The following is a 22,923-nucleotide window of genomic DNA, read 5'->3' on the forward strand; positions in this document are numbered from 1 at the left end:
TCTCTCCCCTGCTCATCGATTGGTTGTAAGCTGCTTTATTGACATATCTGAGGACAACTGGAGAACAGAGTTTATAAAACATTTAGACAGAAAATTCGCAGAGCAAGGCTTGCAACCAGATGTGAGGAGTACAGAAATCAGCATTTGAACTACACAATAATCTTATGGCTACAATTAATAAGCCAAATTTTACATGGGAACAGATTTTTGTATATTAATACAGATTTAAGATTATATTTTGCTACAGTATGGTGTTGTTATACCTTTTCCATTCTTAAATTGCACTGTTAAGCTATAGTCCTTTGTTACATTAAAAATGTATCGGTTCTGCCTAAGGTGGCTAATAAAAGACACAGAGTCTGAGGTGCACTTTAAAGCTGCCAGCACTATCCTGGGCAGAATCTAAACTAATACTATGGTATTAGTTTAATCCTAAACCATGGTAAACAAACTACTCTAAACTGATACATATACCTCAAGCATTTGCCACTATGGTGCTCCTCTGGCCATTCCTGTCCCTCCATCCTTCTCAACTGTAAACCATCTCTTCTTAGCTGAACATCCTAGCTCCACCACTCTCTCCAAGAAGTCCCGCCTTCCCCTTCCCACCCTTCTGCCCAGCTTATTGGCTAAATAGCACTTTATTGACAGCTGTTACATCCATTCAAGACATTCCTCCACAGTCCTTTTGAAAACTTCTATTATATACTGTTTGGGTTAATTAAGATCTGCAAATCAGCAGTTAGACAATCAAACTCATGGTCATGTTAGGTACTAATTTAGTTAATTATAAGAATACGTTTCCTAGATTGAACAGGTAATGAATAGCTACAAACAAACACTTCAGATATACTACAGTTCAATGCCAACATTATCTTGAACAGAAAATTCTTGGGACTGGAGAGAAGGCTCACTGGTTAAAGAGCCCTTGCTGCTCTTGCAGAGGACCTAGTTTGGGTTCCCAGTGACCATCACAACCACCTGTAAGTCGAGTCCCAGGCTCTTACGCCTTCTTCTGGCCTTTGAAGGCAGAGCATGAAAAGTTAAGTCTTTAAAAAGAAAAATTAGTCTCCCTTGATTTCTACTGGCATTAGACAGGCGTCTAATGCCAAAGTCTGAGTTATAGGAAGAGAATTACTCTTCGTAGCTGTGGATGGGAGGTCAGTACCTTTTGATGGAAATTACAGAGCTAAAAATTACAATATAAAATTTTTTTGTTTTGTTTTTCCTAATTAAGTGGGCTCAACAATGATGGAAGAGAAAATGATTGAACGGGCAGACAACATGATAGAATTCACACAGGTGATTGCACAGGCCGTTAATCCCAGCTCTTCCCGGGCAGAGGCAGGCGAATCTCGGAACTCGAGGCCAGCCTGGTCTACAGACAGAGTTTCAGGAAAGCCTGGGCTAGCACAGAGAAAATTCTGGGAATCCCAAAATAAAACCACCAACAAAGTATTCATTGTTGTCTTTCATGGCATTTCATAAATGAACAAACCGAAAAGCAACACACGAAAGCGAGCTCCCAAAAAGCGATTTCCCATGACCTTACTCTAGTTAAAACAGCTCAGAATTTAAGGACACTTTGGTTTCTGGAGAATGTAGTACCGGAAGAGTACCAGCGCTCTTCCGCTGATGTATTCTGGGAACCGTAGTTTTGGCGCCAGCGGTGGCTGAGGTCGCTTCCGCTCCCAGATGGCTAGTCTTCTTAGCAGTGTTTCTAGTGAAGTGAGAGCTTGGAGCATCGTCCCGTGGCCCTTGGTGTGCGCTCGTGCTCCCGGTGTCTCCCCTCGGGGACCGAGTCTGCGGCCTGGGGAGAAGCAGGGCGGCGGGGGTGGCGGCCGGGTCCTCTCTGCTGGGCTCTGCCTGAGGCGGCGCTGCCCGGGATTCCTGGACCATCTCAGCTGCTTGTGGAGCCCCCGGGAGAGTCTGGCTTCCCACGGAGCCTGGAGAGGAGCTGTGGGGACGGAGGCCGGTGCCCTGGAGACTTAAGTGGTGTGCAGCGCTGGTTTATATGTGATTTTTAAAAAATTGTGGTGGGCGTGTCACAGCTTGTATAAAGAGGAAGTCAGAGAGAACTTCCATTCTGTGGTGTCCATAAACTCAAACTCAGGTGGTCAGGCTGGGCAGCAGTCACCTTTACCCTCTGAGCCATCTCGCAGGGCAAAACTCCCTTTTCCTTAGAGAGGGTTTAGGTTTTTATTGCTCACTGTCTTCGTGCAGGTTGAAAAAGAACACTGAGCATTTTTTTGCAGATGAGCAATGTTTACTAGTATTTGAACTTTTTGGAGCAAGAGAGGGGTGTTTCACTCCTATGCACAGAAACAATTATATTTAAGATAGCCATAATAATATACAGACCCTTCTGAGAATGGTGGTCAGTCATGACACAGCTCTCCTTGGAGAGTCTGGAACTTCTTAAAGACTTGTTTTTCAGGAAAGCCCATCACCACAGGCAGCTTTGTGAAGGTGAGGGCGCCCAACACCCAGAAAGCTGCCAGAAGTACAGAATGTGGGCTTTCCTAACCCTCTGCTGTGAGTGAGCTGAGGCAAGGACAGCTTGGTAACCTGGAGGCTGACACTCCCGGTTAACAGGAAGTGGGTAGAAAAGCCAGGTCTGTGCGCACAGACTTGGAATGCCAGCGCTTGGGGCTGATGGGAAGGCTGAGGCAGCCATGTGGACTGACTGTCCTAGCGATGCTCTCATGAAGCCCTTCCTCCCCCAGCTTGCTTCCCAGAGCCCTGCCTTGTGTCAAAGAGAAGAAGAGAGCAATGACCAAGTCACAGGTAAGTCGGTGGCTTCCCCCACTCCCCCCAGTGCTAGGGACTGAAAACAGGACCCTGCATGCTGGGCAAGCGCTGTGCAGCCGAGCCACACTGACCTGCGTGACCGTGTGAGGGGGTGTGGGTGAGAAGTCAGGTTTGGTAGGAGGAGGGAGGAGAGAGGACAGTGGGGGACATGTGCTCAAAGTACATTGCAGACATGAAAATGAAAAAAGGTAAATGGATTTTGAAATAGAGAAATTAGGCTGCAAGAGGGCTCGGTAGTTAGGAACACTGACTCTGTTTGGTTCCCATCACCCACACCTGATAGTTTACAATTACCTGTAACACTGAAGGATCCAGCACCTTCTTCTGGCCTCCCAGGACACCTGCGCGCGCGCGCACACACACACACACACACACACACACACACACAGTGATGGCATACACATAAATTTAAAAATAAAAACCTTTACATTCACTTACATTTTAAAAGTGAAATCATTTTCCACGGTTTGCCTAATTTTATTTTACAAATAAGTTTGAGTTCTCCTTACTCATGTTGTTTATGATTTTTAAAAAATTTTGTATTATTATTATGTGAGGGGATTGTTTGTGAGCATGCTAAGTCATGCATGTAGATGTCAGAGGACAGCTTTTGGAAGTTGGGCTTTTTCTTTTACTTTACTAAAGCAGGGTCTGCTGTTTCCAGGACTCTGTGGAGACAGGCAGATCCCTGGTACTCACCGGCAGCCATTCTGGCCTTCTGTGCACATTTGAGGCCACTGAAAGACTCTAACTCAAGAGCAAAACAAAACAAAAGAAAATATGTGGCCAGCACCTGAGAAGGACACCACAGGTTACCCTCAAGCCTCTACAGGCATGTGCACCCTCATGTGCATAAGTACACTCACACGCATGCACACGTGTGTGCACACATGTGTACACACGGGCGCAGAAGACTGGCCAGCGCCTCACTTCCTGCATTTGGCATCCTGAGCATTCATATCCTGAGTAACCAGGGAGGGTCTGGCTGCCACCATCTGCGTGCCTTCTAGGGCTGACTCACCTAGGGTGATGATGGAATGAGCAAAGGACAGACACACAGATAGGTGTACAGACACACTGGGATTGAATGACCCGTGGGCTCTGATGAAGTCACACGCACAGCCTTGAAGCTGCCCACTGAGCACCCAGGAGGCGTAATTCAGCAAGTTGAAACCTGAATAGAGCCAGGTTTCTAACTCTGAAACCCATGACTTCTTGTTTTAACAGTGGTGGATCTAGTGACCCGGCTTCAGAAAAGGCACCAACTTCTTTGCAACACTGTCTTCCTCCCTGCCCTCCCCTCCCCTTTACTCCCTCTGTAGCCATGGAAATGGGTGAATAGCCATACTGGCTGGTGTTGTATAACAACCTGACATACGCTAGAGTCCTCAGAAAGGAAGGAGCCTCAGTTGGAAAATGTCTCTGGAAGATCCAGCTGTGAGGCATTTTCACGATTAGTGACCAATGCGGGAGGGCGCAGCCCGCTGTAGGAGGTGCCGTGTTTGGGCTGGTAGTCCTGGGTTCTATAAGAAAGCAGAATGGGTAAGCCAGTAAGCAACACCCCTCCAAGGCCTCTGTTTCATCTCCTGCCTCCAGGTCCCAGGCCTACTTGAGTTCCTGTCTTGACTTCCCTCAATAATGAACAGGAATATGGAAGTGAAAGCCAAATCAGCCATCTTTTCCCCCAACTTGCCTTTTGGTCATGATGTTTTGTCCCAGCAATAGAAACCCTAACTAAGACAATAGGCGCAGTGTAAACAGTCGCTCGGGTCTTAGCGACATTGGGTGTGAAACTGGGGTGACGTGTGTTTTCTGTCACAGGAGGCGGTGACGTTCAGGGACGTGGCCGTGGTCTTCAGCGAGGAGGAGCTGGGGCTGCTGGATGCTGCCCAGAGGAAGCTGTACCATGATGTGATGCTGGAGACCTTCAGGAACCTTCTGTCAGTGGGTGAGGATGGCGCCCTGTGTCCCTTGGCAATGTCAGAAGTTCACTTCTATTGTCTTTCCACTTAGATTTATTTAGTTTGCCATTAACGTTTGAGTGTTCTGTTTGTGTGTATGTCTGTGCGCCGCATTCATTTGTGGTGCCCACCGAGGGAAGAAGAGAGCATCATATCCCTTGGGAAATTGAGTAACAGATGTTTGTGAACCAGCATGCAGGTGCAGCAAACCCAACCTGGGTCCTCTAGAAGAATAGCCTGTTCTCTGGATTGCTGAGCCATCTCCCTAGCCTCCATTTTATTTTTTTTTAAAGGCTGCATTTTACACGTAGATGCTGTGCTCTAAATAAAAAATTATGAACATTTCTTTGTGAGTATGAGAGAGTGTGTGTGTATGTGTGTGTGTCTTCCATGACCATGGCAGCTCTTATAAAGGAAAGCATATAACTGCAGCTTGTTCACTGTTTCTAAGGTTTAGGCCATTATCATCGTGGTGGGGAACATGGCAGCATGCAGCAGACTTGGTCGCAGAGAGTTCTACACCTGGATCTAAAGGCAGCAGGAAGAGAGAGACACTGGGCCTGGCTTCAGTATTTGAAACTCCAAAACCCACTCCAGTGACACTCTTCCTCCAACAAGGCCACAATTTCCTGATCCCTGTCAAGCCTTGACACTCTCTATAGACCAAACATGCAAACTCATGAGCCTGTGGGGAACATTCTCACTCAATCCACCACATTCCACTCCCTGACGCCATAGTCTTGTAGCCATATCAGAGTGCAGACGCCTCCAGTCCAACCACAGCAGTCCCCATAGTCCATCACAGTCTCCACCCTGTTTGAAAGTCCAAAGTTCAAAGTCTCTTCTGAGACTCACGCAGCCTCTTAATGCTAATCCCCTGTAAAGTCAGCAAGCAGATCACAGAATCCAACGCACAGTGGCACAGACTATACCAGTCTGAAAGGGAGGAAGGGAAGCACAGGGAGGAAATACTAGAGCAAAAAAAAGAACAAATCTAGGAAGGCGAACTCCAAACTCCACCTCTCCTCATCTGAGGTCAAAGCGCTCTTCAGATCTCGAGCTTCTTTCACCTTTGTCGACCGAAGCACACTTCTGTCTCTTCATCTGGTTCTGCTCCCTGTGAGCAGCTTTCCTCGGCAGGTGTCCCACGGCTCTGGCATCTGGATCCTCTTGGGGTTTCTGGGCCCTGCATGCGGGGACACCCCTGCCACACGCCTTGCCTCGGTGGCCTTCCTAAGCTGCAGGGAGTTTGCACAACGCATTTCTTGTGTTCTTGACCCAGACAGGTAAGTGCAGCCACAGGATGACTAAGCACTGCTGCTGTACTCGTGTAGGAGGCATCTGCCCCGCCACAACCAGGGTCCCATGATGCCGCTCTCTGCCTCACGCCGTTGGCCTCCCATTTCAGTCAGTAAAATCAAGTTGTGTTGGCTCTGTTTTTTTTTAACAATTAAACTTTATAATACGACCCAACTAGCTTACGCAAGAGGGAAACGAGGTTAAAGAGAAACAAGAGTGAACCTTCCGGTATCCGTTCCACGGGACGGGTCCCTTGGTGTCTCTGGCCTGTGCGCTGGTCTGGCCTGTTCGCTGATCCTCTTCCCGATCCATGTGCGCTCAAGCCCGGTCTGAACCTGCTGCTCCTCTCACTGTCCTCCCCGCCTTCCTGTCTGTCCCATGCAAGGGGCGGTCTCCCTCTCCCATTGAGGGTCGATTAGAAACACAATAGTCCAGGTGGAGTCCCCAGGTCCCCTTCCTGAATTCCAGGCCCAGGATGGCTCCACCCAGTCTATCTCTAGGTTAATCTCAGGGAGTATCCGTGGTGTGTCCAAGGGCAAAGCCCGCCAAGACTGCTTTCACCTGTGACAAAGCTCACAGTCCTTCCCTTCCCACAGAGATCTTCCTTTGTTTCTGAACACCCCCCCCCTCCTCTGTGAGTATGACAATCTTAGGTTGGAGAAGAGCGGTCTGGAGAGAACCCACTTGCTGCAGGCCATCCGTGCACTCTCCTTTTAGCAGGGAAAGCCCTTCCCTCATCAGCAGCCACGGTTCGACTCTTGCCGTCTTAACGGCTTTAACTCTCTTCTCAGAGCTTCCGGGTGAGCTTGTGTGCTGGAGCTGTTGCAGCCTCCTACACGGGTGTGCTCTCAAACACAGTGGCTTCCTTGATGTAGACAGTGTCTTCTGTTTTTCCTCTGTTGTTCCGTGAACCCTTGAACACCTGGTCTCTTTCTCTCAGCCTCTAAAGCCCCCCCCCCCATGCCTTTATTTTTCTTTTTCTTTCTTTCTTTTTTTTATTTTTTAATTTATATTTATTTATTTATTTATTTATTTGACCATGATAACGTAATTTATGGGTCAAGCCGATGCAATGTAAATTTGGGTTTTTTTTTTTTTTTCATTTAAAAAAATTTTTTTCCCTCTGCCTTTCAATTACACCTCTCATCTTTGCTCTAACTCAGATAAACCATACTGGTCTTTATGCCGCCTGCAGACAGTTTCGAACGGGACAAGTCTTGTTTTCTGTTTTTCCTCCGGTCTCAGGGAGGAGTCGCACCCATGTCTACCTCAACTCACACCATCCCTCAAGTAAAACTGCCCAGATGCTGAGAGGTGCTTCCGTCCCGTTATCAGTCTGCACAGCCACACAGGGGCAGGTACTCAGCAGAGGCCAAAGGTGACCTTGAGCCTTCACCCCGGGGCTCACCCTAAATTTTCTACTGTGGTAAAAACATGGCCTGCTCTTGAGGGCGTGCTCTCCTTGTAGATCTTTGTTCCTCAGAGCTCTCTGACTTTCATCTTTGATGCTGGTCTCTAGTTATTGTTTCCAGAGAGAACTGAGGACTTGGACCTTCAGTGTCTCCGTCCTTCCTGATGTCACCTTCTGTTCTCTATTATTCCAGGAGTCCAGAGTCCAGACAAGATGGAGACTCTTCATGCACTATTATTAAGGTGCCTTTCGCCGGGGCGCCTTCCGTGCTTGCAGGTCAACAAGCTGACCAGAACTGGGGATGCTGTAATACACACTCAAGGCAAGGGTTCTCACTCCCTGGAGCAATGCCATTCCTTTTGCCAGGGGAGATCAGAAGAACCTCCCTGGGCCTCAGATCATGACAGCCGCCTTGAGAGTCTCCCAAGTGACCTTTCCAGCAATACTGAAAGTCAAAAATTTCTGTCTGGGAGAGCTCAGAGTTCTCAGAGCAAAACACATCTCAGCGAGAGGCGGAATCATCAGAAACAGTGTCTGCGGTCTCCGGCGAAAAGCAGCGCAGTGCTGTTGGATTCAGGAGTTGACATACTGACTTGCATTTCCCACCATAATAACAGTATCCGGCATAAAGCCCACAGCAGCGTCGACTGCAGTAAAGTCCCCATTCCCAAATCACCCCTCGCTCAGCACCATGTTTACACAGAGCAGGAGACCAATGGGTGCAGCAAGCACCAAAAGGCCTTCATTGACAGCCCCAGCCTGGAACTCCATCAACAGGTTCTCTTAGGAATTAAGTCCCCTGTTTGTAGTACACAGGAGGACAGCAGCTATAGCTCCAATGTCCCTATTCAACAAATTGTTCATCCGGGAAAAAGGCAACACTGGTGTCACATGTGTGGCAAGGGTTTCAGCCAAAGCTCAAATCTTCAGAATCACCAGAGAGTGCACACGGGGGAGAAGCCCTACAGGTGCGACAGCTGCGGGAAAGGCTTCAGCCGCAAGTGGGATCTCAAAATCCACGGCCGAGTGCACACCGGAGAGAAGCCTTACATGTGTAAGCTGTGTGGGAAGGGCTTCACGAAGTGGGAACACCGCCAGATCCACGAGAGAATTCACACGGGAGAGAAGCCGTACAAGTGCGGCGACTGCGGCAAACGCTTCATTTACAGCTCCAACCTTCACCGGCACCAGAGAGTCCACACGGAGGAGAAGCCATACAAGTGCGGCGAGTGTGGAAAGCGCTTCCGCTCAAATTCCAACCTTCACAGCCATCAGCAGGTCCACACAGGAGAGAAGCCATATGAATGTGAGGAGTGCGGGAAGGGTTTCAGTTCAGTCTCCAACTTCCGGAGCCACCAGCGCATCCACACAGGAGAGAAGCCGTTTCGTTGCGATGCGTGTGGGAAGCGCTTCAGCATGAGCTCAAATTTTCAAGCCCATCAGAGAGTTCACTCCGGGGAAAAACCGTACAGGTGCGACGTGTGTGGGAAACACTTCACCTGGCGCTTGAGCCTTCAGAGTCACCAGAGCGTCCACACAGGGGAGAAACCCTATAAATGCGAGGAGTGCGGGAAAGGCTTCTGTCACGCCTCAAGTCTGCAGGCTCATCATAGCGTCCACACTGGAAAGAAACCGTTCAAATGCAATGAATGCCAGAAGCGGTTCAGTAAGTCCTCGAACCTTCAGTCCCACCTGAGGGTGCACACGGGGGAGAAGCCCTACAAATGTGACACGTGTGGGAAAGCCTTCAGCCAGAGAGCCTATGTCCAAGTCCATCAGGTAATTCACACCGGGGAGAAGCCGTTCAAGTGTGAGGAGTGTGGGAAGGAATTCAGGTGGAGCTCGGAGCTTAGTGCTCACCGGAAGGTCCACACGGGAGAGAAACCGTACACGTGTCAGCAGTGTGGGAAGGGCTTCTGTCAGGCCTCATACTTCCAAACCCACCTGAGGGTCCACACCGGGGAGAGGCCCTACATCTGCAGCATCTGCTGTAAGGGCTTCAGTCAGAAATCACATCTTGTCTACCATCAGAGGGTCCACACTGCAGGGAACCTCTAGGTTTGTTCTGACGTCAGGTGGGCTCTATGGTGCTGGTTGTTAAAAGCTTCCCCCAAGCCCAGATGCTTTGAAGAGAGATTATATTTTGGGCATTTTCCCCTCAACTCATTCTCCTACTGGGCTCATTATGCAAAGGGAAGATGGATTTAGAATGGATCTTCTTAGTGTACAAACACAGTAAAAAAAAGAAAATTAAAGACTTTTCTATAAAATGTTTCTGGTTTAATTATAAAAGGGAGAATTGTCAATTGTCAGGAACAGACTAACAGAAACTGTAGTTCCTCACACTAATGCTGGGATTATGTCATTGTGGGTAGTCAACAAAGATTGGAAGAAAGCTTGTAGCAACTATTTAAGAGAAATTAACAACTAATATTCTAAAACTAAGCGAGTTCGGTTTATAAAAAGAGCTAACTGGATTCTCCCTCATATAGTAAAAAGAACACAAATTCCTAAAGTGCTTGTATTTTATATTGATTGGTTATAGTCAGAAAAAATAAGAAAAGTGATTCAAAGCCTTTATGCGTCAGCTCAGAATCAGAGTTGTACGCCATCCTAATGCTAATTTTAGATAACGAATCTCGTAATATAGTTACTGACTCTCACTATGCAGAAAGAGTAGTTTTACATATAGAAACTTCTGAACTTATTCAAGATAATTCAAAAATTAACTTCACTGTTTATTCAACTATAACAAGTAATCAGAAATAGAAATCATCCATTATCTATAACACATATCAGATGCCAAACATGTCTACTATATGCTCTAGCATTTAAAAAATTATGGAATTGATCAGCTATTAATAGGAAATATGTGAGAAACATCAGAATTTCACACATACACACACACACACACACACACACACACACACACACACACACAAAACAACCCCCATGTTAACAGCAAAGGTTCAAAAATGGATTTTTGTATCACTTGGCAACAAGCCAAAGAATTTATACGAAAATGTCCTATTTGTCCTATATATAACCAAACCTCCATTACTTGTAGGGAGTAACCCAAAGGGTACCCAAAGAAGTGAAATTTGGCAGATGTATGTATTTCACTTTGTAGAGTGTGGAAAATTAAAACACATGCACCATACCATAGACACATATTCAGGATATCAATGGGCGACTGCTCTAAGCTCTGAAAAGCTGATCCTGTAATTACACATTTCTTTGAAGTCATCGCGATTATGAGAAGAAACACTTGTACTGATTAAAACTGACAGTGCTTCAGTGTATGTCTCTAGTAAAATGGAGCAATTTTTTTGCATATCATAATATAAAGTATATTACAGTTTTGCCACACAATCCTGCATGGCAAGCAGTTGTAGAGAGATCTAATCATACTTTAAAAGAGATGTTAACAAACAGAAAGGGGTAACAAAGACTCCCAGAGATAGATTATGTAATGCTTTAGTAACTATATATTTTTTTTAATGCTGATGAGAAAAAAAAAAACCCAGCCTCTGAGACATTGGAGTATAGAAAACAGCTGAACTAAGTCAGCCGGCTTGTACTAAGGATATCCTAACTACAGAATGGAACACAGGAAATGTGTGACATTGGAGAAGAGGTTCTGTACTTGTTTCACCAGGAGAAACAAAACCTGTGGATTCCATCCAAATATATAAGAATCAGATTTGACCGGGGGGGGGGGGGGAAGGGGGGCAGGGAAACGCCTGAAAATCTCGGCTGCAGACGTGAAGAAATCAAGAGGACCAACAACATGTAACACACTGCTCTCTCCTCTGCAAGGGAGACGTTCTGAAACTGGCTGAGACATGCAAATGTCTCCAGCCATAACTTCAGCTGTGCATTCGCCAGTAAATCTTGTTGGCTACTAAATCCTGATGGTTCATCATGCCATCGTGGATGAAAACGTGTCACAGTTTGGTTATCGCGGTGGTTTGAATAGGTTTGGCTCCAATAGACTCATGGTGTCGAATGCTTGGTCTGTGAGGAATAACATTAGTAGGAGGCGTCCCCTTGTAGGAGTAAGCGTGGCTTTGTTGGAGGAAGTGTGTCAGTGTCACTGTTGTGGGATTTGTCCTGCTCTGCCCTGTGTGGAAGAGAGCCTCCTCCCGGACGCGTGCAGATGGCAGTGCCCTTCTGCCTGCCTGCAGATCAAGATATTCCTGAAATATCTTCAAGAATTCCTGAAACTCCTACATTTTATACTGATGCAAATAAGCTGGAAATGGCTGGTTAGGAGTCAGGAACAATAAGCAAAACAATTCAAAGATCATCTACTTCGGTTCAATAATCATAGTTGTATGCCATTCTTATGGTATAAGATTTTCCTGAACCCCCTAATGTAGTTACTGATTCTCAGTGTGCAGAAAGAGTAGTTTTGCGTGTAGAAACTGCCGAGATTATCCAGGATGATTCAAAATTAACGTCACTGTTTATTCAACTATAACAAGTGATCAGAAATAGAAATCATCCGTCACATATAACACATATCAGATCCCATACATGTCTACCAGGACGTCTAGCGCAGGTAATGATGAAATTGATCACATATTGATAGGAAATATGCTAGAAGCTTCACGATTTCTTAGGAAACACCATGTTAGCAACACAGGTTTAAGGGAAAAATTTCCATCACTTAATAAGCCAAGGAACATTTTAATAAAATGTGTTAGTTGGTTTTTGTTTGTTTGTTTTTTACATAACCCAACTCCATTACTTGCACAGAGTAACCCAAAAGGTACCCAGAGAAATGAAATTTGGCAGATGGATATGATGCCTTTCACATTTTATGGAAAATTAAATACATGCACCAACTGTAGGCACATGTTCAGGATTTCAATGGGCAACTGCTTTTGGTTGTAAAGTGCTGATTATGTAATTACACATTTATTGGAAGTTATGGCAATTCTGGGAATGCCTGTACCGATTAAAACTACCAACCTTCCAGCATACATCTCTAATAAAACATTTTTTTTTGCACATCATAATAAAATTATAGGCATAATGTTATTATATACTCTGTAAAGATTTAAATGCTGATTTCTGTGCCCCATTATTTGTCTGCAATCCTTGTTCTGAGAATCTCCTGTCTTAGTGTGTAAACATTATTCCCCTGATAGATCAACAAAGAATTTAACAAACAATGATTGAGCAGGTGACAGAATAGGGATGGACTTCCTGCCAGTCGTGGTGCTGGGGGGTGGGAGGGAGTGAGGGAGGGAGGGAGAGAGAGTGTGCGCCTGTGGATTCAGCCACAAGGAGGACTTCAGGAGACGTCATGAGTGAGCAGCTGGAGCAAAGAAAGGCATACAATGCAAGTATCTAGGGGATTTCAGCAGGGAGCTAACCATATTAACTTAGAGAGTTAAAATAGATTCAAACTGCTCAGTTGTTGTACTGTAAAACTTATTAAATAAATAGAATAATCCAGTCTAAATTATTTGGGTGCTAGCTGTGGTAAGGGGAAAACTGCAAATATAATTTAAAAACAACCACTAACATTTGATGCATACCAAGTGTCGCAAGAACTACATACAATCTAAACTTAGAAACAAGTACTTGCTAGATACAGAGCCAGTTCTTATTCCTGTTTATTCAGACAAAACAAAACAGTTTCTTAAGAACCTCAGTTTATAGAGCTCCACACCACATGATTAGACACCTCGGAGTGCAGGAGCCAGGTACAGAAAAAACAATTCTCAGAGAAAGTACTAGGATGCTTATCAGGTGGCAAAGACCATATTCCTGAAAGAAACATTTCCTCTTCTAGTGGAGCAACATCACGTGTTCTTTCACAAGTCTGTTTCCAGTGGACAAACACCACACACTCTCACATAAATCTGTTTCACATTCCCACACTTGGTATCAAAACAAAGCCATATTTACAAGCACTACATAATTGAATCTATTTTTAGACTAAAGACCATTAATTGTTGAAGTTATTTTTCTTTTTTTTTTTTAAAGATTTATTTATTTGTTATGTACACAGTGCTCTGCCTGCATGTACACCTGCAGGCCAGAAGAGGGCGCCAGATCTCATTCTAGGTGGTTGTGAGCCACCATGTGGGTGCTGGGAATTGAACTCAGGACCTTTGGAAGCCCAGCCAGTGCTCTTAACCTCTGAGCCACCTCTCCAGCCCCTGAAGTTATTTTTCTAAACCTCTGTTTGTTTCTTTTAGCTTATTTATTAACTCAGCTAGCACACAATCGAGACTTTTATATTTGTTTATAAGGTTCTACAACATAATCTTGTTAAATTCAAGTCTATTAACCCTCTATGTTATTTTCTCTCACTCCCAGCAAGCATCCCAGTGATATCTGCACTTTGTAGCTTTCCTCAGTTCCAGCTCCTTCCTCCTGATCTTGCTTGAACCTCTACCCATGGCTGAATCCCCTGGCTCCTCTTTTAACTCCTCCTGCCCTGGCTGTCAGGAAGTCCATCCCTATTCTCTCCCCTGCTCATCGATTGGTTGTAAGCTGCTTTATTGACATATGGGGGGACAACTGGGGAACAGAGTCAGACAGAAAATTCTCAGAGCAAGGCTTGCAACCAGATGTGAGGGGTACAGAAATCAGCATTTTAAACTACATAGTAACCTTATGGCTACAATTAATAAGCCAAATTATACACGGGAACAGATCTTTGTATATTAATACAGATTTAAGATTATATTTTGCTACAGTATCCTGTTATTATACCTTTTCCATTCTTAAATTGCACTGTTAATTTATAGTTCTTTTTTTTTTTTTTTTTTTGGTTTTTCGAGACAGGGTTTCTCTGTGTAGCCTTGGCTGTCCTGGACTCACTTTGTAGACCAGGCTGGCCTCGAAGTCACAGCGATCCGCCCACCTCTGCCTCCCGAGTGCTGGGATTAAAGGCGCGTGCCACCACTCCCGGCTAATTTATAGTTCTTTTAAAAGCTTCTATTACAAACTGTTTAGGTTAATTAAGATTTTCAAATCAGCAGTCAGTCAAACTTATGGTCATGTTAGATACTAATTTAGTTAACTATAAGCATATGTTTCCTAGATTGAACAGACAATGAATAGCTACAGACAAACAATTCAGATATAATACAGATAGGCGGTTTTTCAACAACCCCAGAGATCGACAGGATATAACATGTAAAGATATTTTATTACATTTAAGGCTTTTTGGACAAGACAGGTCTACTCTTGGCAGCCCCCACATTCCACATCAAGGAACATAAAAGAACTTCCATAGAGAGTTTGCTTCTTATGTGACAAGCTAGACACTGGGCACTAAACTGGAGACAAAATGCTGTCCAAACTGGAAGAAAGGAAGTTGACTGCATAGTTTTGCCAGAACAAGGCAGGGAAGTTCTTCATAATTCCAGATTCAGACATGGGCATTGCCATGAAATTAAACCATCTCCTGTATTAATATAAAGAATGCTCCCCCAAGTTATCTCTGATTGGGTAATAAAAAAAAACTGAACAGATTTTTAATATGGCTGTGTAACGCCCAAATCGTGAAACCCTCAAAGACCACCAGGAATCAGCCAGATACAAATTACACAGCGTAACGTTTATTAGTCTAGCTCAGAGCTTGAACTGTCAGCCCCCTCATGAGGCTCCGCACCCACCCACCCACCCACCACCGCGCACGGGCACTAGGAGAACAGGGCTTTTAAAGGAAAAAAAAACACTGTAGGCAGGGTAGGTGGGTGGCTGGGTTTCTAGGTTTTTTTAAAAGAAAAAAGTGTAGGCATGGTGGTGGGCTTCTATGCCATTTCCAAGCCTTGCTTTTACATGATAGGTTAGAGGGATACAGGAAAGTTGCCCTCTGAGCTGATTGGCTAGGGGACCAGAGCTAAGGGAGGGGACCAGGGCCAGACCACAAGAGGAAATTTTTTTTGTTTGTTCTGGTCTCTGTGACCTGCAGCTCTCTTTGGTTGGCCCCAGGTACAAGCTCCTAGGAAAGATTACTAGCTGTATGTTTGTGGCTCTCCCTGGAAACTCCAGGGTGAGGGTCAAGTTCTCAGGCCCTGAACACAAAATGGCATTGCTTTGGTCTCTACAGCTCAAAGCTGGGCAGAAGAGATAGGAAGGCTGGATTTCTGATGAGAGCCAGGGGTTGAGAGAGAGGATAAGGAGGAAGAAGGGGGCATGAAGCAGGTGAACGAGATGATCCTCATTAGGTTGAGGAGTGAGAAGTCAGCGAGGGAGTTCTCCATGATGACAGACAGCTACAGTAGAGCAAGCCAAGGCAAACTCAGTGCTAGTAACTCAGGCATGTGGCTGCAAAGCCGCTAAGCTAGCATAGAGGATTAGGAATACTTCTCCATTACTGTGCTTAAAGCGTGTTGAATAAATCTGTAGGTGAACTGAAGAGTTTTGAGCCCTCAATTCACTGGGAACAGGGCTTTTTACTGTATCCAATACTGTAAATGCCTTTTAAAATGTATTTTAAAAGGTCCTTGGTAAACTTGAATTGTTAGTTTTTCTCCTCCTTTCCTTCTAGTCTGAAGTCAGAATGTCCTCACTGACCCAGAAGTTTCTCTGTGCTTCTCTGTGTTTTAAACTGATTTGCGCTGCTCCCTCAGACTCTCCCTGGCTGTATCTCAGATAAAGAACAGAGTTATGTCTTACAGCTCCAGAGCTGTGAGGAGTGACAAGGGTCGATGAGGATCTGTGTTATCAGATAGCAAGGGGTGTGGCTCTGCCTCCTGAATGCTAGGATCAAGGGAATGTGCTATCATGGCTGGTCTAGTGGATTTATTTTTATGTCATGGGCAGAGCCCTCAAGTTTAGGAATGCATCCTGCATCCTTGAGCAGGCCTCGGGGCTCAACAATAGAGTCTTCTGCTTGGAATCCAGTAGTGATGAGCTGGGAATGTGGCTCAGCAGTAGAGCATGTGTCTAACATTTAAAAGGTGCTGAGTTCAAGGCCAACATCATCTTGGAAAGAAAATTCTTGGGACTGGAGAGAAGGCTCACTGGTTAAGAACTCTTGCTGCTCTTGCAGAGGACCCAGTTTGGGTTTCCAGTGACAATTACAACCCCTGTAAGTCGAGTTCCAGACTTTTATACTCTCTTCTGTCTTTTGAAGGCAATGGATGAAAAGTTGTCTTTAAAAAGAAAAATTAGTCTTCCTTGATTTCTATTGGCATTAGACAGGCTGTAATTCAAACTCTGAGTTCAAAGTCTGATTCGTAGCTGTGGGTGGGAGGTCAGTGCCTTTTGATGGAAATTACAGAGCTAGGAATTACAATATCAAAAAAAAATTTTTTTTCCTAAGTTACAATATATTGGCGATGGAAAAGAAAATGATTGAACTGGCAGACAACATGATAGAAGTCACTCAAAGCAAACCACAAAGTATAGACTGAAAATGTATTACCAAAGCACAGGTGATGGCACAGGCCTTTAATATCAGCTCTCAGCGGGCAGAGGCAGGCGAATCTCAGAATTCGAGGCCAGCCTGGTCTACAGGGCAAGTTTCAGGAAAGCCTGGGCTATGCCGAGAAAATTCCGGGAATCCCAAAATAAAACCAGTAACAAAGTATTCATTGTTATCTTTCATGGCATTTCAGAAATGAACAAACCGAAAACCAACACACAAGAGCGAGCTCCCAAAAAGCGCTTTCCCCTGACCTTACTCTAGTTAAAACAGCTCAGAATTTAGGGACACTTTGGTTTCCGGCGAATGTAGTACCGGAAAAGTACCAGAGCTCTTCCGCTGAGGCATTCTGGGAATTGTAGTTCCGACACCAGTGGCGGCTGAGGTCACTTCCGCTCCCGCAAAGCGCTTCTGTCTGGCATTGGTTCCCTTTCTGTGAGAAGCTGGAGCGTCCCAGGATCATTCGTGTGCGCTCGTGCTCCCGGTGTCTCCCCTCGGGGACCGAGTCTGCGGCCTGGGGAGAAGCGGGGCGGCGGGGGCGGCGGCCGGGTCCTCTCTGCTGGGCTCTGCCTGAGGCGGCGCTGCCCGGGATTCCTGGACCATCTCAGCTGCTTGTGGAGCCCCCGGGAGAGTCTAGCTTCCCACGGAGCCTGGGGAGGAGCTGTGGGGACGGAGGCCGGTGCCCTGAAGCCTTAAGTGGTGTGCAGCGCTGGTTTTTAAATGTGATTTTTAATAAGCATTTGTTTACTTAGGAGGGCATGCATATGAAGGAGATCAGAAGAAAACTTGTGGGAATAGGGTCTCTTCTTCCACCTTGTGGTGTCCAAAGACTAACTCAGGCGGTCAGAGCCATCTCGGAAGGCAAAACTCCTCTTTCCTTAGAGAGGATTTAGGTTTTTATTGGTCATTGTCTTCATGCACACGGAGGCTCTTGCAGATGAGCCACGTTTAGTAGTATTTAAACCTTTTAGAGAGAAGTGGAATGTGGAAGATTTCACTTATATCTATGGAATAAGATGATATGTAAGATAGCTCTCAGAATTGCCAGACTCTTCTGAGAGGGGTGGCCAGTCATGACATAGCGTTCATCAGAGTTTGGAGCTTCTTAAAGGTTTGTTTTTCTGGTTAAGTTCATCACCTCAGGCTGCTTTGTGAAGGTAAGATCGCCCTACACCTCTCAAGCTGCGGGAAATAAGGGAATGTGGGCTTTCCTATCCCTCTGCAGTGAGTGAGCTCAGGCAAGGATGGTTTACTTACCCAGAGGCTTCCACTACCAAGTAGAAAAGCCAGGTCTGTGCGCACAGACTTGGAATGCCAGCGCTTGGGGCTGATGGGAAGGCTGAGGCAGCCATGTGGACTGACTGTCCTAGCGACGCTCTCATGAAACCCTTCCTCCCCCAGCTTGCTTCCCAGAGCCCTGCCTTGTGTCAAAGAGAAGAAGAGAGCAATGACCAAGTCACAGGTAAGTCGGTGGCTTCCCCCACTCCCCCCAGTGCTAGGGACTGAAAACAGGACCCCTGCATGCTGGGCAAGCGCTGTGCAACTGAGCCACATTGGCCTGCGTGACCGTGTGAGGGGGTGTGGGTGAGAAGTCAGGTTTGGTAGGAGGAGGGAGGAGAGAGGACAGTGGGGGACATGTGCTCCAAGTATGTTGTGCATGTGAAAGTATATAAAGGCAAATATTTTTCTTAATAGAGAAAGTGAGCTGGGAAGGCAGAGTCTGCTGTTTTTAGGACTCTGTGGAGACAGGTAGATCCCAGATGTCCGTTGGCACCCATCCAATCCTAATGGGCATGTTCGAGGCCACTGGAAGGTCTTCAACCCAAAAACAAAACAAACCAGAAAGTTGGCCAGCTCTTGAAGAAGAACACCAGATTTTGTCCTCTACCCTCTACATACATGTACACCCTCATGTATCTCACTCACGTGCATGCATGCATGTGTACACGGAAGACTGGTCAGCCTGTAACATGCTAACTAATAAAGCAACAGTTTGCTTTAGCTCTACTAGCTTCCAGAATAATTGACACTGGAAAGATTATAATTTATTTTACAACCTTAAAGCATTGGGACTGGGAAGATTTCAACCCTCTAAGCTATTTATCTATTTCCCAGGCATGCAAACAGAGTTACTTGCCAGTCCTTCCTGGGCTGGATCTGCTCCTTCAGGCCACACATCCTCTTGGTCTGTCTTCCATTCCCTCTCTCCTTTCCTCTCCCTGCCTCATGGTTTCCTGGCCCCAAGTCCGCAAACCTGAATTCCGCCCCTCGCTCCTTCTGCAGAGTCACAGGCGTCAGCATTGTTAAAAATTAATCCATCAACTTTAAATTAGGAGAGCAAGGTTTACACCACAAAGACAGGTGTACATGAAAATATCCTCCTCTGGGTGGCAACCACATCTTGGGGCCCAGTAATTTAGCACTAAGAATACATAGCACCAGACCAGCCTCCAACTATTCCCCTTTTTGTCTAAATAAAAAGGCTCTTTCTCTTACAATATAATAGACTCCATCATCTTCAGCCTTCTGGCCCAGTGTATGTGGAAAATTGAAAGTGAATGTCCTTGATAATCTAAAAATAAATAGACTGAAATGTATATTTAATTTCAGATTTTCAAAAGAACTTTTTAAAAAGTATCCTTTTTATTTAAGAAGAAAGCTTTGGTCTTATATGTTAGTTTGAACCGAATGACCAAGTTCTCTGATGAAATATTATCTCTCTTTAAGATATCTTTATCAAATTTGAGGGTATCCATAGCTTTCCCTTCTCCTGTGAAAATAAAGGATGCCTCTTCCCAAACATAACACCTATCCTGGTTTACATTCTAAGGTCAACACATCTTTAAAATACAGAGGCTGTTTAACTCAGCAGTTTTTTTTTTTCTGTCATCCAGTTTTATGTATTGGAGCTGTTTTGTCCTTCATTACATTCAGAGCAGTGTTGTTTTTAACAACAGGCACTAAATCCGTAAATTCCTCTGTGGATGAGCTTCTCCACCACTGAAGAGTAATTAAGCTGAATGTTGGGGGCAGGGGGAGGCCTTCTTAGGTGTTTCCCGGAGGCAGAGGGTTACCTTGCTAATCTCTGGTTAATCTGCACTCATTAGTTGAATGCCTGCCCTTGTTACACCTTCTATATACTCCAGAAGGCTGGGGCCTTCTTTTTGGATTATCTCCAGAAACAAAAACAAAAACCTTATTTCTAGGAAAGCCCTGCCTACAATCCTTTTTCAAATGGCCTTGCTTACCACAATCAAAACAGCTGCCATTTTGATCTTTCCTGAATCTTTTAGAAATTACTTCTCCTATCAGGTTAGCATCATAAACATGAGATCTAATATCAGCTGTATGTCTGACCCATTTTTCTAGTGCTGCTGGTTTTGCCTTTAAAGGTCTGATTGTTCTTTTGTATTCTGAATTAGCATTTTCAAAAGCCAAAGTTTCAGTTGGTACTTTTTTGACTACCGAATCTGATACTATTCATAGCTGAAGTCAATCTTTGCAAAAATTCAGTAATGCTTCTTTTGGGCCTTGCATAATTTTAGGAAATGACTCAGACCTCTTTCCTGATTCTTCAGCCTCATCCCAAGTGCTTAAATGTGCTTGATAACATAGTGCCAAGGTGTGATCATCAAATTCCAACTGCCTTTAGTATAATGACCTTTGTCTACATACTGGTCCTGGGAAATATCAATACCTCTGGCCTGATTTTGTTTTTTCTGTGGCTTTTGCTTCCTCTTTCCATCATGATTGCCACTGTAACTGAGGACCAGGTTCCGGTATTACTGTGGTCAATTCTCTCCAGTCATTGGGGATAATTCTTTTCTGAGCTGACCATGAATTTAACATCTGCTAACATAAGATGAATGCATAGCATAGGAGATGACTGCTTCCTTAAGTCCTTTAATATGTTTATAGGATGCCATTCAAAATTTTATAACCATGGGGTTGCCTATAATCTCCTGCTAGGTCTTGTACAGTAGGTTTTTAATGGCCTTAGACCACCTAATTCCAGTTTCATTATGCTGTGGCATGGGAGGCTCTTGTCTGAATTCCTCTATCTGTATCTGACTCTTTTTCTTATGTCTTTTAAGTTTAATCTTAATTACTCTGTGTCTGCATATTTTTATTCTCATTTATAAGTCTAATTTCCCTTCTAAGGCTTGTATACACTCTCCACATTTTCCTTTTTCCTGTATCTCTAAAGGTTTTTTTTCTTAGAGTGGGTACATAAACTCGTTGTGGTTATGGTTATTAATAATAAAGTATAAAGTAACAAAATGATAATACCATAATGGGTATTGAGCCAATTTCATTTAAGTTATTTAACTTTTCATTTAATGCTTCTATTTCTAGGCCATGTGGAGTAGCCCTAAACAGGGTTCTAAAGTCTTCTATTAAGTTCCTACTCTCTCTTGAGGATTTCCCAGATAATTTATCAAATCTGATGACTTTTCAGTTTGTCCTCAGCTGGAGTGATCTCTCTGACTGCGGTGTCCTGCCCCATGTTGGGTGCCAAAATGTTGTTTTCATTGAAAAATTCAGATCATTCTATTTTACCAATAAAGACTCAGGAGCCAGATGCTGTGGTGAAAAACCTGCTAGCTCAGAGAGGCAGAGAAAGCACCCAGCTGACCTTCCTACTCAGCTCACATCCCAACGGAAAAGGTCCAAAGGGCTCACTAGTTCAGCTGACAGCCTAGGAGGAAAAGGTCAAAAAACCCAAGGCCAAAGGCTTGTTAGTCCAAGACCCAAAAAGCCAAAGGCCAAGGAGCCGAGGAGCTAAAGTGCCACAGCCCCCTTCAACTTCTACACGCTGTTGTAAATACCTCTCCTAATGTTTAATCCCTGTCAGCTGGTTTCTTGCTCCACCTCTTGACCCGGGGTTGAGTTTATTAAATCTTAGGTACAGAAAGCTCTTGGATTAAAGGTGTATGCCAGGCTGGATGAGCCACACCTTAATCACCGGCTTACAATAAACAAAGTTCTTAGATTAAAGGTGTGTGTTAGGGCTCAACCACAAGAAACAGTGATTTACAGTTCATAATCTCGGGGATCACAATTGAATCTACAACAGGTTTTTACAGTTCATAATCTCAGGGATCACAATGAGATCAAAGACAGGTTCACAATTTCAGGGATCACAAAAGATTCCGTAGCAGTACAACCTGCTAGATTGACAGGGCTAAGGACACAGAATGAGTGATTCAGATTTGAGTGCCATCTTCCAGGTACTTGCAGACGTGCAAACATTTCACAGACTGGAAAATCTTGGGGTCTGGGAATATTTGCATTAGACTTTACTAATATAAAGTATTCTGAATCTGAAATCCATAATGTTCCAGAAAGCAAAACTTCTTAACTGATGTCATCACTCATAAAATGATTCAGAGCATTTTGGATTTTGGTCTGAAGGTATACCCAAGCTGTACTGCTCAGAAGGGGCCAGGCATCATGAGCATAGGAGGAGCTGGGCATTTCCAGCTGTTTCTATTACAAACTCGCCAGATAGGTTGTCACTCTCTAAATCTGGTATTTGTGACTTCCCGTTTAACAGCGATGGACACAAAAGACACCAATTCCTTGCACCAGTGTTTTCTTTTTTACCGTATAGACCCTTTGTAGCCATGGAAAGGAGTGAGTAGGTATACCGGCTGCTGTTGTGTGTTTACTGACACAAGCTAGAGTCATCAGCGAGGCAGAACCCTCAGGAGCACTGTCTGCTCTTCCAGAGGTCCTGAGTTCAATTCTCAGCAGCCACCTATTGGCTCTATAATGAGATCTGGTGCCCTCGTCTGATATGTAGGCAAACATGCAGGCAGAACCCTGGATATGTAATAAATAAATAAATCTTTTATAAAATGAGAGAGAAAATGCCTGCGTAAGATCTGGCTTTAAGCCATTTTCTTAATTAATGATTGACGGGGTTGTGGGTCAGGCTATCCCTGGTCGGATGGTCCTGGATTCTATAAGAAAGCAGGCTGAGGAAGCCAGTAAGCAGCACTCCTCCATGGACTCTGCATCAGCTCTTTCATCTAATA

General features: G+C 44.8%; 2 protein-coding genes across 12 annotated transcripts in view; one reads left to right on the forward strand and one right to left on the reverse strand.

The window, feature by feature from the left end:
- Window positions 1-22,923, reverse strand: part of LOC311591567 (uncharacterized protein) — a 180,413-nt gene that overhangs the window by 69,944 nt on the left and 87,546 nt on the right. The window lies entirely within an intron of this gene.
- The window catches only part of LOC311591569 (uncharacterized protein), a 234,599-nt gene that overhangs the window by 34,822 nt on the left and 176,854 nt on the right, over window positions 1-22,923 (forward strand). For 2 of the 10 annotated variants that reach the window (XM_084771343.1, XM_084771339.1), the window contains exons 1-2: window positions 17,172-17,581; window positions 18,284-18,344. The exons of 2 other annotated variants lie outside the window; for them this stretch is intronic. In XM_084771343.1, the coding sequence (XP_084627469.1) occupies window positions 18,330-18,344 (15 nt within the window). In that variant the 5' untranslated portion in view covers window positions 17,172-17,581; window positions 18,284-18,329. 6 more of the 10 variants (XM_084771332.1, XM_084771346.1, XM_084771317.1 and 3 more) reach the window with 6 other exon arrangements.

Source organism: Acomys minous (genome assembly GCF_964271855.1).
Source record: "Acomys minous genome assembly, chromosome: 20".
Lineage (NCBI taxonomy): Eukaryota > Metazoa > Chordata > Mammalia > Rodentia > Muridae > Acomys > Acomys minous.